Source organism: Protomyctophum parallelum, assembly GCF_964188405.1.
Source record: "Protomyctophum parallelum genome assembly, chromosome: 5".
Classification (NCBI taxonomy): domain Eukaryota; kingdom Metazoa; phylum Chordata; class Actinopteri; order Myctophiformes; family Myctophidae; genus Protomyctophum; species Protomyctophum parallelum.
This window is the reverse complement of record NC_139702.1, coordinates 33,415,202-33,433,286: the sequence shown is the minus strand read 5'-3', so window position 1 is coordinate 33,433,286 and position 18,085 is coordinate 33,415,202. Positions and strand designations below refer to the sequence as shown.

The 18,085-nt window shown below is 41.3% G+C and overlaps 1 protein-coding gene across 8 annotated transcripts in view; it reads right to left on the bottom strand.

The window, feature by feature from the left end:
* Window positions 1-1,427: 1,427 nt before the first annotated feature.
* The window catches only part of LOC310859536 (septin-9-like), a gene marked incomplete at its 5' end in the record, with an annotated part of 89,724 nt that continues 73,066 nt past the window's right edge, over window positions 1,428-18,085 (bottom strand). For all 8 annotated transcript variants that reach the window (XM_083766122.1, XM_083766124.1, XM_083766125.1 and 5 more), the window contains 5 exons: window positions 1,428-3,117; window positions 3,706-3,757; window positions 8,562-8,658; window positions 8,864-8,959; window positions 11,924-12,041. In XM_083766122.1, the coding sequence (XP_083622248.1) occupies window positions 2,913-3,117; window positions 3,706-3,757; window positions 8,562-8,658; window positions 8,864-8,959; window positions 11,924-12,041 (568 nt within the window). In that variant the 3' untranslated portion in view covers window positions 1,428-2,912. The remainder of the gene's footprint in view (window positions 3,118-3,705; window positions 3,758-8,561; window positions 8,659-8,863; window positions 8,960-11,923; window positions 12,042-18,085) is intronic.

Below are 18,085 nucleotides of genomic sequence, written 5' to 3'. Positions count from 1 at the left end.
GAATGACTGAGACCTTTTTAAAGTGATCGCTTCTGGAAAATAAATTAATATATATAACACGTTATTTTAGGCTGTCTTATTTTTTTTATGTGCATACTACTTAATGTGATTTATTTTTTCAAAGAGCAGAGAGCAGCCCAGGCGGAAAACTTACTATGTGCTCTTCTATAAATACCTCAATAAAAATAAATAGTTATTAAGTCGAAAAACAACCACTCCGAAAAAACGTGTGATATCACTTATGTCTTCTTTCATATTCCTGAACCAATTATATGACAAAGCTCGCAATCGTTCATGTATAATGTTTGTTATGAGCTGGTCCAGCCGGCTCCATTCACTGCCATGTATTCATTGCACTACCGGTGTGAGTTTGGCTCCCATTAAAGTGTCCATGAAAGTGTCATGGCGCAGCCCAGTCACGTGACCACTTCACTTCCTTCTAAGAGCTTCCTTGATTTGGGCACCAAAATTTTGTGCCCAAATGCTGAATCAGCGGAAAAATGCGGAAATAGACGGTACTTCCGGCAGCCTTCCGGGTGCTTCAAAACGCCACTGAGCAACTTCCACTGACATGAATAGCGGAGGGGGCGGAGCCTCGCGCCAGTTTAGTCTCTATCCTTTTAATACTCTATGGTGTGAACCTAGTGGTGCAACTCCCCTCTCTCTCCCCCGGTCCCCCCCCCCCCTCCTTTCGCTCTCTCTCTCTCATTAGCAGGCAACAGTGCAGCACTGTCTCTCTCTCTCTGTTTCTGCATGGCACAACAGCAGCCCTACTGGTGCTCATACATAGGTGAACACATATAGGTGATTGGTGAACACATACATAGGTGAACACATAGGTGTACAGACATTGCTGGTTGTAGGAGTGGTTGCACCACTCAAAAAAAGTGAATAGGGCCTATAGCTGATCTACAAGCTCACGACACCGGCAGCGTAAAGCGACAAGTGAGCTTGTAGATCTGCTATTTTCTCTAGTTTGGGTACCATGCAAAATGTCTCTCTCTTTTGGGTTTTAAGCTAACAAGTTTGTGAACCACTGCTCTAGACATGTGGTTTTTAAAGTGGGGCACAGGGCCCTCAGTAGTCCTTGGAGGGGTTCCAGGTGGTCCCAAGAAAAATGTGTTAACTGTAGCCTAATAGGCTTATGCAGTAGCATAAAAATACGAGAAAAATGAGGTCACAAAAACATTTAACTTTGCTTATGGGGGGTGCCTGGCATACAATCCTTTAAGATTGATGCCTGCAGCAAAATGCATAGGCTATCAATTTGGGGGCCCTTGAGTTTGAGAATTTGAGAATCACTGTTCTAGACCAGCATACAAACTATTGTATAATCATGGACCGTTCCGTTTTTCTGGCTACATGGCAATCTGCCAATAATAATGCAAAGAAAATCAAAAGAGTTTGCAATGAAGACGACAAACTGCTAACAATAAAAATATCGATCTTTATTTCTTTGAGATATACCAAAGATAAACCTTATTCTATAATACCATAACAAATTACACAAAACTATACAACAGTAAACAAACTGTAATCCCATTAGTAATTTTCTTTAAGTCAGAGACCACAATAATCATCTTTCTTGGCTTTTGAATCTTGCTTTTTAAACCCGTTTTTGTGCGCGAGTGTCGGCGGAATGATTGAATGAAACACTATTTCCTGAAACATATCAACCCAAATATAAACTTAAAGGTGGTGGTTTTTGGCGGCACAAATCCATACACTCAGTGGTAAAAGGTTCACCCTCTTCTAAAGTAACACCATAGGATTAAGAATATTATAACTATTAATTGGATGGATTCATCACATTGCAATCATTCATTCATACAAGTTTTAATATATCAATGACCGGTACAGGCTACTTATGGAACTTTACTAGGAGGAAAGGTCCTTGGAAGCTATTTACATTGTAGCCTAGCCTTTAAGAATACAGTATATTATATGAATGAATAAAACAAAATACGCTGCCCGAACACCATCACTATTTACTGTAAGACCTGAAAGATTCTTTGAAAAGTCCATGGTTGTAAAATCATTACTGAAATGAATTTGATTACACGAAAAAGTACACATAAATACTTACCCATAAATCTATTCTGTATGTGCTTCTCTTTTAGAACAACAAAAAAATACATTTGGTTTACAGAAAATTGATTGAGAATGAGAATGTTTGAATGCAATGGCATGGCAGCTCCACACATTCACCCCATCCTCATAATCAACAACACAATTTTACAACAGCAATAAAAATACAATAGTAAATGAGCCATGTAAAATGCACAGTAGGACTGAGGCTGATACAACACAACATATTGGCATTACGTAAAAGGGGATTTGGGTCGTTAAAAAAAACATAACAGAGAACGGGGTTTGTCATTTTTAACAGCTGCTCCACACTGCAGATGTTTGTGTTTTATTTTGCAGTGCAGATGTGTCGATGTCTTCTCTCCCTCCATAATACTATAAGACTAAACTAGATAGCCGACTCTAGCATCTACACATTACTATACACGACAAGACAAAATAGAAGTCACTGAAATACCTACTCGTTTGACTTCAATCTATTATCGTCTGATGTGCCATACTTCATTTTGATCACCTGGCTCGATAGGTTCCAGCTCTTGGTCAAATGAGGATCTCCCGCTTTTTGTACACATCTAGCATGATTTGGTGTATGCAACTTCAACACTTTGAAAAGCTGTGATTCAGGCAGTTTATAGCAACGGTGTGTGTGTGTGTGTGTGTGTGTGTATGTATGTATGTGTGCGCGTGTATGAAGATGGATGTGGGAGCATGTACAATATGCATTCACATGTAATCACACTAGTATGAAGCAGACTGAAACCTTTGCATTTGTTCCATTTTCTGATATTACGACTCGGTTATCTGGCCCACGCACACAGATCACTCTACATCTCGTGGGACAGAGCAGCAACCCCGTTGGCTTGCACACTGGGAACTGCATTGGGCTGACCATTAGCCTTGGGAGGACCACTAGGCTGGCCAGTGGGCGGCTGAGAGTTGGGGTCGGCATTGGACTCATTTAACCGGCGAACTCTGTACATCTCGTAGTGGATGCTGCCTGTGATGTCCTTGATGTTCTGCATGTGTGTTCTGAAAATAAAATTCAGGGCACATTGTTAGAGGACCGAAATTCCCATAATGCTTTGGTGCACCTATCCTCCTTGTGGATAGGGGAGGGCTGGCTTACTGAGACAACATGTAGTCCAGGAAGTTAGTGAGCCCAGTGTCCATGACACCAGAGACACTGGGCTCACTGCTAAAATCCAAAATATCTAAAACCACATATTACACACAAAGACCCCCAGGAAAGTGATCTAAATCTTCTAAACATCATTAACATATATCTTTTGCAAAAAGGGTGACATTTCCCTTTAATACATGATTGCCTAATGTGTGAAACAAAACAAAACATGAATTTGTTATGCTTTATTGGGTGTATTATGGCCATTTCCACACAAAGTATAGATAAACAGATCATATAAATGAGGATCTTCCTTGCAAGACAACTTACATTAGTTTTAGTTTTAAGTGTCATCCAGGTTTAGCGGTTAAACAATAAAAACACAGATCTGCTTTGCAGGACTAGGACTTTGAGGACTAGACTCCCAGTGAAACCATCAGAAACAAAGCCATTAGCACCTAAGAATTCTATATTCTATAACAAGATGTTAAACTTACCTGATGAGAAGGTCTCGAAGGTAAGCAAACTCACAGTGTGCAATATTCTCAACTGCAAAAAAAGAGAAAGGAACCTTTGTCAAATTAAACTATATGAAAGAAAACCTCCACATAATCTCCACATTTAGGACATAATGCATGCATAACAGGCACATGTTATTGCCTTTGATTTAATATATAAAAGGAGAAACACCTGTTCAGAACAGTAAGCACATACACCACTTGATATTGCACACTGCAATGAAACCATCCTTCACTGCATACCCCACCAACACACTTGAATACCCCAACCAACACACTTCCATCTCCCACCACCAGGTGGCAGATTTGTACTAAAGTCAGCTGAAGGACATTCTCCAACTTGACATCTGCAGCAATTTTCTTAAGTCAAGATAATACCTTCTTCCACTTCCCAGTAATTTAATACATCTCAACCGCCGCCCGCCCCCACCCCTACATTGAAGAACGTAAATGAGACATTTTAACTAAGTCCCTGTGACAAGCTGCCGGTGCCTCCCTCTGGTAGGGCAAACACGTGTTTGAATTATAGATTATGTCAAGTCCATAAACGTTAAAAAAAGGAATACTATTTATGCAACGCTTTGAAATCCAAGGGCAGGAAATTAAATTCTCCTCGAGCGTTAGGGAGAGGAGGAGAGCAGGGTAACAGCTGGGTCTGGGAGTGTTGATTAGTGGCGGCACTGGCGGAGAGAGGGAGAGCACTCCTCAGTTAACTAGCAAAAAGAAACTCAACCACCAGGAGTCCAGGACACATTGAGAGACCCTGAAACATAAACTGTGTATTATGTATATGCATACATAGTTAGCTATAGGCTGAAATACACAAGTCTCTTACTCCAAATTAACCTATACCCTGTCCAACCTCATATCTCTACCCCTCTCACTCTCTGCACACACACGCACGCACAGACGCACACACTTCTTCAGTGTTAATTTAACTGGATGAAATGAAATGTCCTTTGCCCAGTTGTAACAGAGACCTTGTTTTAACAACTACACATCCAGAGGATTCCTCTGTGGCTTATTTTATTGTCAGTGATGACAAGCCCAAATCCCTCCTCCTCTCACCTCATTGCCTGTGTGAACCACTTCCTAGGCTTGCTAGAAAGGAGCCATTGTTCCCTCAGCCAGAGAACACTACATTTCCCACACATTTTCAACATATTGTACAGTGTACGTGAAAAGAATATATGTCGGACGAACAAATATATTCCATTTATACTCAGAGTTTTCTATGCATTAGGCCACTAACCCCATTTGTTATTTGCTTTATCTCTGAAAGCCCAAAACTTCACTGTAAATGTTATTTTTTGCACAAATGGAACCATTTCCATGTAAAATCTCAGTGTCCATTTAGTTCCCAATCCCGACTATCAATCATTTATTGATAGTCGGAACGCCTTCAAATACTCCTGGGGACCACACGTTCAGAACAATTGCGTGGTATACTCCATAAGAATCTTTTTTCCTGTGTGTACGTTTACCCTCCCTGGAGGATTACAATTAGACTTTTAGCAGTTGCAAGACACAAGCTTCTGTGCAGTTCATAGGATACATGTCACGTACGACAGCAAGTAGGCTATAGCCTACATCTACAACAGCCTACAGCTAACATTTTAATTAATTCATGTATTAATTCACTTCAAATGTATTTGATAATGCAATCTATAATACAGCAGGAAAAAAAGAAAGAAACGGTGTGCAACAGATATAAAAAAGGAGGGCTCAAGATGGGTCAAGTGCATATTCTGTGAAGGAGGATCCAGTGCTCCAGACTTCACGACATTCCTCTGTCCAGACATCCACAAGCACCGCTGTTTGCCCTTCCAATCGTTCCCTGGCTACCCGCGCAACCATACCCTTCGGCGTAGGAAAACACACTCCACTCATCCCTAGATGAGGCAAGGACACCCCTAACCACCCCCCCCCCCCCCCACCTATCTTCTTGGCAGCACGAGCGCTCAGCACAGTCCTACCAACTTAAGACTCTGTATAAAAAGTTACCGACAGTGTGTGTGTGTGTGTGTGTGTGTATATTTACTTGCGCAAGCAGAGCGCGCAAGTAATAATTTCGCCCGGTCTTCGTTCACCGTGACAGCCAACCCGCCATTTGATGTGTATGCAAAAAAAACAGCAAATCCGTGCCTGGTTTGCTGGGACCAGATTACATAAATGACCATATGTCTTACGTCATCATTTAGAGCTAGTCATACGTATACTATATACATAATCAGTAAAATAAAATAGCAAATTGTGCCTGATCTGCTGGGACCAGAGTATGTGATGTGTATATTTATGACTAGCTCTCAATGATGACGTAAGAAATATGGTCATTTGTGTAATCTGGTCCCAGCAAACCAGGCACAAATCTGCTGTTTTATTTGCATACGCATCAAATGGCGGGTTGGCTGTCACGTTTTTTGGCGCAAAGTAACCACAGTATACCGCTAATCAACTTACAACTACATACACTATTATGTATATGTATACGTATGTCTTACGTCATCATTTAGAGCTAGTCATACGTATACTATATACATAATCAGTAAAATAAAATAGCAAATTGTGCCTGATCTGCTGGGACCAGAGTACGTGGTGTGTATATGTATGACTAGCTCTCAATGATGACGTAAGAAATATGGTCATTTGTGTAATCTGGTCCCAGCAAACCAGGCACAAATCTGCTGTTTTATTTGCATACGCATCAAATGGCGGGTTGGCTGTCACGGTTTTTGGCGCAAAGTAACCACAGTATACCGCTAATCAACTTACAACTACATACTCTATATAGTATATGTATATGTATACGTATGTCTTACGTCTTCATTTAGAGTTAGTCATACGTATACTATATACATAATCAGTAAAAATAAAATAGCAAATTGTGCCTGATCTGCTGGGACATCTGCTGGTCATTTGTGTAATCTGGTCCCAGCAAACCAGGCACAAATCTGCTGTTTTATTTGCATACGCATCAAGTGGCGGGTCGGCTGGCACGTTTTTTGGCGCAAAGTAACCACAGTATACCGCTAATCAACTTACAACTACATACTCTATATATTATATGTATATGTATACGTATGTCTTACGTCATCATTTAGAGCTAGTCATACGTATACTATATACATAATCAGTAAAATAAAATAGCAAAGTAATACAAAGTAATGACGTAAGTAATACAACATTATGTTTCTGGGGTGTATAAAAGTAACAATAGTGTCAAAAAGCTAACCATAAAGCTTAACGTTAGTGTAGTGTGTAAAAACTAAGTATATATCTAAGTATATATAAGTATATTTGCAAAAAGTTTTATTCTAGAGAGAGAAGATATATATACTTTCAGAGGGGACCACTGACCTAAAGAACTGGCCTAAGAACCACTGAGCAGGTCAGACCATAGAGCGTGAAGTTATAGGACAAAGTTCTATTCTAGAGAAGATATATTACAGTATACTTTCAGACACTGACAGGAATCTATATACTTTCAGAGGGGACCATTGACCTAAAGAACTGGCCTAAGAACCACTGAGCAGGTCAGACCATAGAGCGTGAAGTTATAGGACAAAGTTCTATTCTACAAAGAGAATATATACAGTATACTTTCAGACACTGACACTGACATTGACCTAAAGAACTGAGTACTATGAGGTATATAGGGCTAAAGAGATTTTTAGCCATGCCAGTCTTTCTTATCTGGACGATTGCCAACTTGATTTGATTTTTGAGGGACGCTAGCCCCTCCTATACACAGGTTTAATGTTTGTCTTTAGTTTGTTTAGTAAACGCATTGACAATAAAGGGGAAATTTACCTTCTTTATTGCTGGCCTAAGATATATATTTAGTATTAATATCACTATAGTCCAAGATGAAATACATTTAAAACAATTGACAATTTACAATAAATAATAAATAATTATACTGTATAATATATTTTAATTCAGTTTATATACCTTTTTTTTCATCACATATCAATGATATATTTTTCTTTGAAAAACTAAAAAGGGATCTAGAATATATCGATAAAACTGTATTTCTTATATAGATAGAAACTTGAACCATACTTAATAATACTAGGTGTTTATATGCATAAAGTAGGTAGGTAGCAAATAGTTACACCTAATAATTATACATTTCAAACCTTCCTTCACAGATATACTGAGATTTGACAGTTTACAGCGGTCGAAAGTACTTGCGCGCTCTGCTTGCGCACTAGTTGGCCATTTATGGCCTACTAGTGTGCAACAAGCAAGTATGCACTCGACAGAGTGCAGTTCTAGTTGTGTCTGTGTCTGTGTCTGTGTCTGTGTCTGTGTGTGTGTGTGTGTGTGTGTGTGTGTGTGTGTGTGTGTGTGTGTGTGTGTGTGTGTGGTGAGCTCACTGACACGTCTGCCCGCATTATATCATAACCACAGACGGTTCAGTAAATCCCCCCCCTACTGTCTCTTAAATCTCTCCAGATACAGCCAATCAAACATGGACATGATAAACACATGCACGGTTGTATAACGACAGACGCTTTAACTCAGCTGACTGGACTCGAACATATGCTGGCAGCAGTAGCTGCATTTGCACATGATGTTTAATCTGGGATCAGTACTGTAAGTCAGGCAAAGGTAAATCTGATCGGAAACGGTGACCCGTTTTCCATTGTCTGTTTGGTAGGAAAATCCATGACCAGCTGTGCCCGTTTGTGCCTGTGTGTGACTGTGTGCCTTTGTGTGTGCACGTGTGTGCCTGTGTGTATGCGTGTGTGCCTGTGTGTGCGCGCCTGCACGTGTGACTGTGTGTGTGCGTGTCTGTGTGTGCACGTGTGTGTAAAGTGTAGGTGTTTTACCCTCTATGGTGCCCCACTTTGTTTTCCTGCCCAGAATTCGCTTTCCGTTGACCTGGTACTCCTGGTCGCTTCCCACCACAGCAAAAGGGATCATCTCCTGTTGAGCGAGTATGACACAGACACACACACACACACACGCACACAAACACAAGCTTTGTTGTCAGGTCCTGCGTTAGTCGTTCATCTCTGAAGGGGGCTGGGTGTGTACTGAGAATTAAGTTTAATTATTTTGTTACAATTATTATGATACACTAATGGTATGTGTGTGGCCATCATACTGTGGTGGTTTACATTGAACTCACCCTGATTTTGTCATTGATCATCCTGTCCTCTGCATCCTCGTCAAACTCCTTCTGAGGGTACACGTCGATTCCATTGGCTCTCAGCTCTTCCCTAATCTGCATGGGGATAATGGATACATTTGACAACATTTAGCCATAGTGCCCCTATTTTGGGAACATTTTCAAAAAACAGCTGATCTGCAAACTCACAATGCATCTCAGTGCAACACGTTATTTCTTGAGTACTATGAGGTATATAGGGCTAAAGAGATTTTTAGCCATGCCAGTCTTTCTTATCTGGACGCTTGCCAACTTGATTTGATTTTTGAGGGACGCTAGCCCCTCCTATACACAGGTTTAATGTTTGTCCATAACAAACCATAACAACTCCATATCACCCACAATACAAAGGTTGCTATAATCACTCTTGGAGACAGAGGAAGGGAAGTTGCTCAGACACACACTGTAACAATCAATCAGGACCAAAGCCTTTCTTCATTCATCATCTCACCATCTCAGTGCTGGCTTAAAGCCAAATACCAAGTCAATGCCTCTCTCACACGCACGCACACATGCATGCACACACGCACACACAGCTGCCATTATTGAAATCATGTACTGTATACACACAGTGACACAGACATCTAAGTTGGGAAGGATAGAGGACCCTGTTATTGAACAGAGGCCACTAGCCCACTCAACGACTTCAATAAACACTGTCATGCTGTTGGGGCTGGCGGTGCCGATGCTAAGCGACTCCTAATCCCCTTGACATGGAGATAATGTGGAGGTTAACCACCACTACGAAAACACAGCCAGACATAGTTATGGCTTATAAAAATGGCCGCCCTATATCCACTATGTCTTTATAATGACTTATTTACAGACAAGAGCATCACAGAAAGAGGCAAATGGCCTTTTTTCTGGAGTGATGTGCTCTAAATGAATGACTGTTCTGCCTCACAATTACTACTTTGACGATTTGGTTCCGCGATCAAAGGCATTATTGTTTATCCCTGGAAACTTTCTCAGGGACAGGGTTACATTATATAGGATGACATTTAACCAAAAACAAAGACAAAAGAAAAGAAGCCACAAATCAACGGTCAGCAAGGGGAACATGAGCAGAGACACACAGCTGGACAGACATGGGGCAGACCTCTAATAAAATAAAATAACTCTGATTCCTTTCACGTCCACTTGCAAGCAGAGGAACAGCAATGAAAAAACAAAAGTTTGGCAGGAGGTTTTTTAAGTCAATAATCTTCAGGGCCCTACATAGCGTGTGTGGCCAACCAAAGCAACACTGCTATAAGCCCGTGGCTCACATTCTCTGCCTGGCTTTGGTCCACTCCCAATTTTGTTCTTACAGGACGGCGTTGCCGTCGTCGAGGGAAACGGTAGTCAAAGCGCCCACTCTGCCCAGCGTGCTTTCTCAACTCTAGAATTAATAAAGCTGCCACACGAGTCCAGAACCATGAAGCGAGAGATACGAATCGAGCGATAGGAACGAAGGATTGTGGTGGTCTTCCCCTCATGGAGTTGTGTGTTGTTGCCAAACGACATTTTTTTATAAATAAATAAAACCCACAGACAGACACACAGGCACATATAGGCTACACTATAGACACACACCACCTTCATTTTGTGCAACAATGTTGTACGTCATCAAATTACAAAAGCTGAAACATGGAGATACAAGGGGAGGAGAGGGGGGAGTTGCACCACTCAGTTCACACGGGTGTGATTTTTTACATGGATTTGAAAAACCATGTGGCTTTGTTGAATTCTTGTCCATTTTTGCGGGCTGGACAGCAGAACCTTTAACAGTCCAAAACATCTGCTTCATGGACATATTAACTGAGTAAATTCACCCACAATTTAAAATACAAACTTTAGGAAGGTCGCCCAAAAACCAGCATAGCAGTTGTTTATCGTAATGCTACTATTGGGAACATCAACTGTGTTATAATTACTGTACAAAGACAAGTCACTAGGTGTGTCTTCGCTGCTGAACTTCCTGTCCTTGCACTTCTGCATGAGGTCTTTATTCACTTAAGACCTGAGGCCGATTCTACAAATGTCTTCTAAATCAGTAGTTCTCACACTTTCAAGAAATATGTTTTTCAAAAATAGCAGATGTACAAGCTTGTATCTGGCTATTGACTTTTGAACAGCCAACACTAAAATCTAAAATGACACAGTTGCTTTCCCGGATTTAATGGGATAAACACAAACATCTGTATTCTAGGGAAAACCGCGCGTTGTGAGTCTGTCAATCAGCAATTTTCAGCAAAGATATATAATGCAGAGAGAAAACCGAAAGGCTACTAGTAATGGGCCCTGAGGAACTCCGGTCAACCATATAGGGTTTAAGTGGTTATTATACCACTGGGTAATGACGGGCTAGTGTGCTCCATTGGGCAGAAGTTTCCCCTTCTGAAACGCTGTACTGTAAATAAATACATAAAAAAGGGTCTTAAATGCTTCCTTCTGAACCAAACATGACTTTCGACGTGTTATGGCTATTAAGACGACATGCCACTTCCCAGGATGGGTGCACCGTGGCTTTATCCAGATGTCTTTTGTTTGTGATGTCTGGCACTGCTTTACATGGTACCAACCAGAGAGTGTGAGAGAGCGCATGCGTGCGTGCTTTCCTGCTCACTATTCAGCCTGTAAACATGTTATGTATTCTGTATTTTAAGCTCAATTTAAAGACCTTCAGCAGTCTGTTACAGCTGGGAAGGTAATGGGTTGAGTGCAAGCAAACACATGTATGAAATGCAAATGCAGACACACACAGAGCATAATCGTCTCTGTCCGGTGGAAACCGTCCAAAATGTACTTTTCAGGATTCAAAAGCATCAAAAGTAGCAGACGGACAAGCTCAAAACGCACGTAGATCTGCTACTTTTGAGTGACGTGGTAGTGTGATCAAGTAGGCAGCAGGGCATTCATTTACGAAAAAACACAAAATGTAAAAAAAAAAAAAGAAATGGAGCATATACAGCAACAATATTCACATTTGTACCACCCAGAAATCCAGCACACACACACACACACACACACACACCTCACCGTCTGTTTGAAGAAATCCCTCTCCTCTAGAGTGAGTGTGTCAGCTTTGGCGATGACAGGTACGATGTTGACAACCTTACTGAGACGTCTCATGAACTCAACATCCAGGGGCCTCAGACTGCAGAGGACACACAGTACAACAAACCGTTAGGTCAACTCCTTACAGTTCATTATGGTTGTATTCGTTTGCTTCTGCTTAATTCTTACAGATTGTAGTTATGTTTTGTATGCTTTTACGTAAATATACAAGATCAGGTGCCAAAGCAGTTCTCGTCTCTCTGTCAGGGAGGACCATCCAAACTTGTTATATAAGATACAGTGGTGAGTACCATAGCTATGACCCGTAATAGATCTAATCAATGAGTGATAAACAGAGTCTAGGGATTTAAGAGTGGATGCTGCTGCATGTCTATAGATAATGTCTCCATAATCCAAGACAGACAGGAACACTGTCTCAACTACCCTCTTTCTGCTAATGACAGGAAAGCTGGCCTTATTTCTATACAAAAAGCCAATTTCCTGTCGCAATTTACGAGCAAGGACCTCTACATGGTGTTTAAAAGTAAGTCTCTCATCAATCCAAATACCAAGATATTCATACTCTGTGACTCTTTCCATATCAGCTCCATTCATATGCAAATGTAATTATATCATTACATGTCATCATATAATGACATTATATGTCATTATATTATGATGATGCCGTCGTAATGACTGGTTTTACACTTGCTGAAAATAGCAGATCTACAAGCTCACGACACGTTGTGACAACCAATTGTAAAATGACTTCTTGTCCACTAGTCCCTTCCCGTCTAGTTTGTATTTGTTGACGAAAATTGTCAGTATATTTAGTCTTAGTCATCACAGCTTAGTTTTCATTTAGTTTCCAATATATTTCATCAGTGGAAAAAGGTAGTCAACGAACAATTTTCGTCTTAGTTTTAGTCGACGAAATCAACACTGGCGCCTACTGAGCCAGTACAACAAACCAGGGAAAGGACTTTCTCCCCCCTCTTGTTGTTGAAATATCTTTCAGTACTACTGTATGCGTATCTGATGCTATTAAAGACAATACTGGGGCTATTGGAGGAGAGTGAAACATCACACCCTCTTGGGTTTTCTGAGTTAGGAAGGTTGTGACACAGAGTAACCACTAGGGGGCAATCTTGGTCTATTCGTATTCCTTAGATTAATTCAGATTATCTTCTGATTGCAATTCCATGACTACACACCGTTTATAACCAGTGGTGGAAAAAGTACTCAATTGTTTTACTTAAGTAAAAGTATCAATTCTTCAATGTAGAGCTACTCCGTTACAAGTAAAAGTCCTGAATTCAAAATGTACTCGAGTAAAAGTACAAAAGTATTGATATCAAAATGTACATAAAGTACAAAAAGTTAAAAAAAAATCTCAAATGAAAAAGAAAATATATATCTTTTGAAAATAGCAGATCTACAAGCTACAAAAGTACTTAGTTACTTTCCACCACTGCCTATAACATTGACCGTGTCACATTATCTGCCTGTATGATCATGGTTAATCCTGGCTATAAAAGCAATAATACACTATTATTGCTTTTATAACACGGATACCAGCGATTAGCAACAGGACTCACAATTTTAACTAGAAAAATTCATGTTGCCAACCCTTTAGGCCGTTTTGCTTTTTCATGACCTATATAACCACAGCATAACATGGAAAAGGAAGGCGAGACACAACAGGGGGCTTGAACACCGAGCTAGTAACATGCGCTAGATTGAAATCTTAAATTTGGTGCAGATCCCCTTTTCTCCAGTAATGGCAGTCATCTTTGATTGTCTGTGGTTAAAAAAAAAAATCACATACAATGAAAAATAACTAGAATTACCGAAGCCTGTACTACTAGTGGTCCAGTTTCCACAAAGTACCCGTTCTCACTGCTCTCTAAAAAGTGCTAGTCGTGGGGCGGGGGAGGAGGGGGTCTATGTCAAAACACATGTTAAGTGTGCGTGTGTGACATGGTATTTGACTGCATTTGATGTGAACAGATGCAACTACATGTGAATTCAGGTGCATCCGAGTCATACATCATATGCACGAGTGCGCACAGCCGCACACACACACACACACACACACCCGGGTCATATGTGTTCTTCTGCATGAACAACATGCACAAACCATGTGCAACGCAAGCATGCACACTCGTGCATGCACACGCGTGGTAATAAGATAATGCTCCCGCACGAAAAGGTTAAGGTCAAGCGTTTTAAAAGCGGAAATGGAAGCCATGTATCTACAAATCTTCATGGAATATTCTCTGAAAGCATCACTGTGGAAGAAAATGGCTGTCTGGACAGATCCCTTGTTCTCATCGTAACCAAAGAAACAAGGAGGACAACCTAAGAAGTTAATAGTGCGGTTGACTGAAATATGAAAAAAAAAAAAGAGTGCCTATGTTGAGCACTACATATCTCAAACCACACACACACACACACAACATAAGATACCCTGGAGCAAAATACCGACATGTAAAATAGGCCAATGCCTTCATGAATCAAAACAAAAAGCCACATACTATAAAACCCGATATCTGTACTGATATTAGCTGACATGGGCTACCAGTGTTACTGAATATATCACCATCTTTTCCCTGCCGGTTTGTTTGATGGTAGCCATTATGGTGAAGACGCAGGGAGCTGTCCACAAGCATGGCTTTGGCATTTATTGTGTCCGTGTAATTGGTAACAGGCCCTTGTTTCAAATCGAGATGTTTGTGTGAGAAATGAAAAAAAGGGGTAGGGGGGTGGCTAAGGAGAAAGAGAATAACGGAGGAAGCTTTTTTTGGCCTTTCAGAATGACTATTCTCTCGTCCTACTCTCTGTAGACCATGAGCCAGTCTCAATTCAATGGGAAGATCAAATGTATGACCGAGTGCTGCAGAGCACAAGGACAAGGATTTAGTCTGTCTGCTTGTGTGCGTGTCCCGCTGTGTGTGTGTGTGTGTGTGTGTGTGTGTGTGTGTGTGTGTGTGTGTGTGTGTGGTGCATGTGGATGCGAGTCTGTCCAACTCTTAATAATCTATCCTCTAAAGCACTGGGTGTCAGATCTCAACACTAGCCCTTGCAATGTAAATGAGTCCACAGCTCATATCTACAGTATGTCCATGTTGACCTTGACGTTCTGGGTAGCGTTAAGGAAAACATTACTTCCAGTCTTACACCTGTACCGTCAGTAGATAATATTTGTGCATATATGCGTCTAGGTATCTGTTACATGTGTGTACCCGCAAAGGGGATGTAACATATAGCTGTAGCGTGCTTAGAGAGGGCACGTCAGGCTAAACAGAGGGGTGAGGGGGGCTAAGTGAGGAAAGCATAACCATTTGGCAGGGAGAGAGAGAGGGCCGAGAGGGGTTTGGATCATGTTATGTGACACACACACAGCAGCGCTTGATCAAACTAATGAACTGAACAAACAGGGCTCTCAACAACACACACACACACACACACACACACACACACACACACACACACACACACACACACACACACACACACAAGAAGCAGCTGGAGTGATATGAGGAGATGATGAGGGGGTCTGTCAAACAGTGGGACATGCTCTCACACACACACACACCATGCACCACTCGTCCCCCGAATGCCCTGCGGAGGAATGCTGAAGTGGACAACTGTTGAGTTACTGGTCCAATGAAATATGACCCGTTGCATAAAAGTGCAAGGAGACATTTGTTGCTGAGTGTGTGTGTGAGACACTGTGTGTGTGTGTGTGTGTGTGTGTGTGCCTGCAAATCTACTGTATATTCAGACATCTCAGACTTTCTATCCTAGCTGCATGCGTAGTTGCATACGTGTGCAGACACTTGTACAAAGTCCAACTTTGCTGTTTGTGTGTGTGTGTGTGTAAGTCTATCCGTCTTGTCCTACAGTGCACGTAAGGACACAGCCCTCATCACTATTGATAAATGTGACAAATTACAGATTCATCTTGGAGAAAATGACCCTAATCACTCATGAGGCAGCAGCAGCAGTGTGGTTTATATTATATAGGCATTAGGTAAGGGTGCCTCCTGAGCAAAATGAAAATGAGCTAAATCGCCTCCACCTGGGGGTGTTTAAAGAGAGACATGCACAATGTCGAGATACAGTGCACAGGGTTGTGTCCTGTTGACAGACAATCTTCATTCCCCTAAAGACTGTTATTTCGTTGTTATTCTAGCAAATCTTGTGCGGACATTGTTGCATGTAATCTATTGATCTCATTCTCTTTTAGTATCCATTACAACCAAGGGCTGAACTTTTCCTTTTCTGCTAGGCCCTTCAATTCAGGCCAATTAAAATGTACTGGTAGCCAACTCTTGTCAGTGGTCTATTCTGGTTTTCCAGCCCATGGTTAAATAAACGTTCCAATGCAATATTATCCAGTGTTCTATGTGCCATTATTCCTGCAACCATGACATGCATCTTGCATCTCTACTGGACAATTACATCTGTATTATAGAGGGTACTGTTGACGTGAGGAGAGCAGTGTTGTTGGGGAAAGCTAGTTTTCCTAGCAACAAATTACTAAACATTGGAAAAGGTTGAACTACAGCTGAACCAAACCAAAGCTACTTAGCATATTTCTTTAGTAGCAAGTTGCTTGAACTAATTTTTATGTGTTTTACTTTTGGCTTGCGATGTAGAACTTGAATGGCGCTCTAGTGGCACAGTGGTAGAGTTCCTGGCCGTCACCACGGATGTTGTGGGTACTTTGAATCCACCGCGGTGCATCCGGCTTCGTCAGGCGGTTGTGCGAACGCAATTGGCCAATGTTCAGGTGAGGGAAGCTGGGCAGGGAGGGTGACATTTGTTACTGCATGTATTCCTACGGGCTGCAGGGAGCAGAGCCTGTCAGCAGGGAGTGTCAGGCGGTAGGAGTAGGACAAAGGCTCTACCGTACGTCCTCCTGGTGGGGGCTCCTCACTGGCAGGTAGTGACAACACAGTAATGTGTGTGTGGGGAGGAATTGATTGGCATAACAACATCATTGTGGAGAAAGGAGGGTAAAAAATAGTTGGCTACTCTAAATAAATAAAAAAAGTATATATATATATATATATATATATATATATATATATATATATATATATATCACACCCGTGTGAAGTGAGAGGCGCTCTAATCATACTGTACATCATATATGTCAAACTCAAGGCCCGGGGGCCAAATCAGGCCCGTGAATGAATTATCTTTGGCCCGCGGGATGATATTGAATTAGTATTAGAACTGGCCCTCTGGTATATTGCACGGACCACTATAATACTACAAGTCCTGCTTTGTGAGGATCATGGAACTGGAAACTGAGATTAATAATAATGCATTTTCAGTTTTAAATGCATTTACTTTTTTGCTATTTGCCTGGGACGTCCTCCTGACCGCGGTGCCTGTGTGTTAAAACACAGTCCGGCCATCGACTTCTACCAATTTCTTTATTTTGACCCACCGTGTATTTGAGTTTGACATCCCTGCTGTACATCATCTCATTCCAGCCAATCACAAGTTGCGTCCTCACAAACACTCAAAATTGGCCCTTCGCTGTCAATGTTTGTAGGACAAAGTTTGTGTTTGCACACACACTAAAAGCTGGACATAGGAGGGCCTATCGCCCCTCAAAAATAAAATTAAGGTTTGATGGTGGAGCTAATCGGCGAACACTTTGCAATCTAACATTAATAACATTTAACATATAACATTAATTTGACCAATCTGTATGGTAGAGTATGTTTACGCAATAAAATTAACACCACTGCAGAGGTTGGTCTTCATAGTCTTCTATTGAGAAAAGTTAATCTTGTGGATGGTTAGGACCACTACTGGTCTGATTTTGCATAAAGTCTAATTGCAATTTATCCTCTTCTAAAAAATCGCTTAGTCCAGTCCACACCAATGCAACTCATTGTAACATCCAACTACAACTACAGTAGGCCTACTTGTAACCATTATCCCCAATGGCAGTTGATCGGAGTTGCATTGGTGAGGAGTCGGACTGGCCTTTAAACCGCTTTGTTGCAAGGAGTTGCGACTAGTTGCATTGGTGCGATCTGGCCTTACAGCTCAACTTTAGAAATTCTGGAACTTGTGTGCAGAAGTAGCGAAAATAGCAAGCTCACAATGCATCACCAT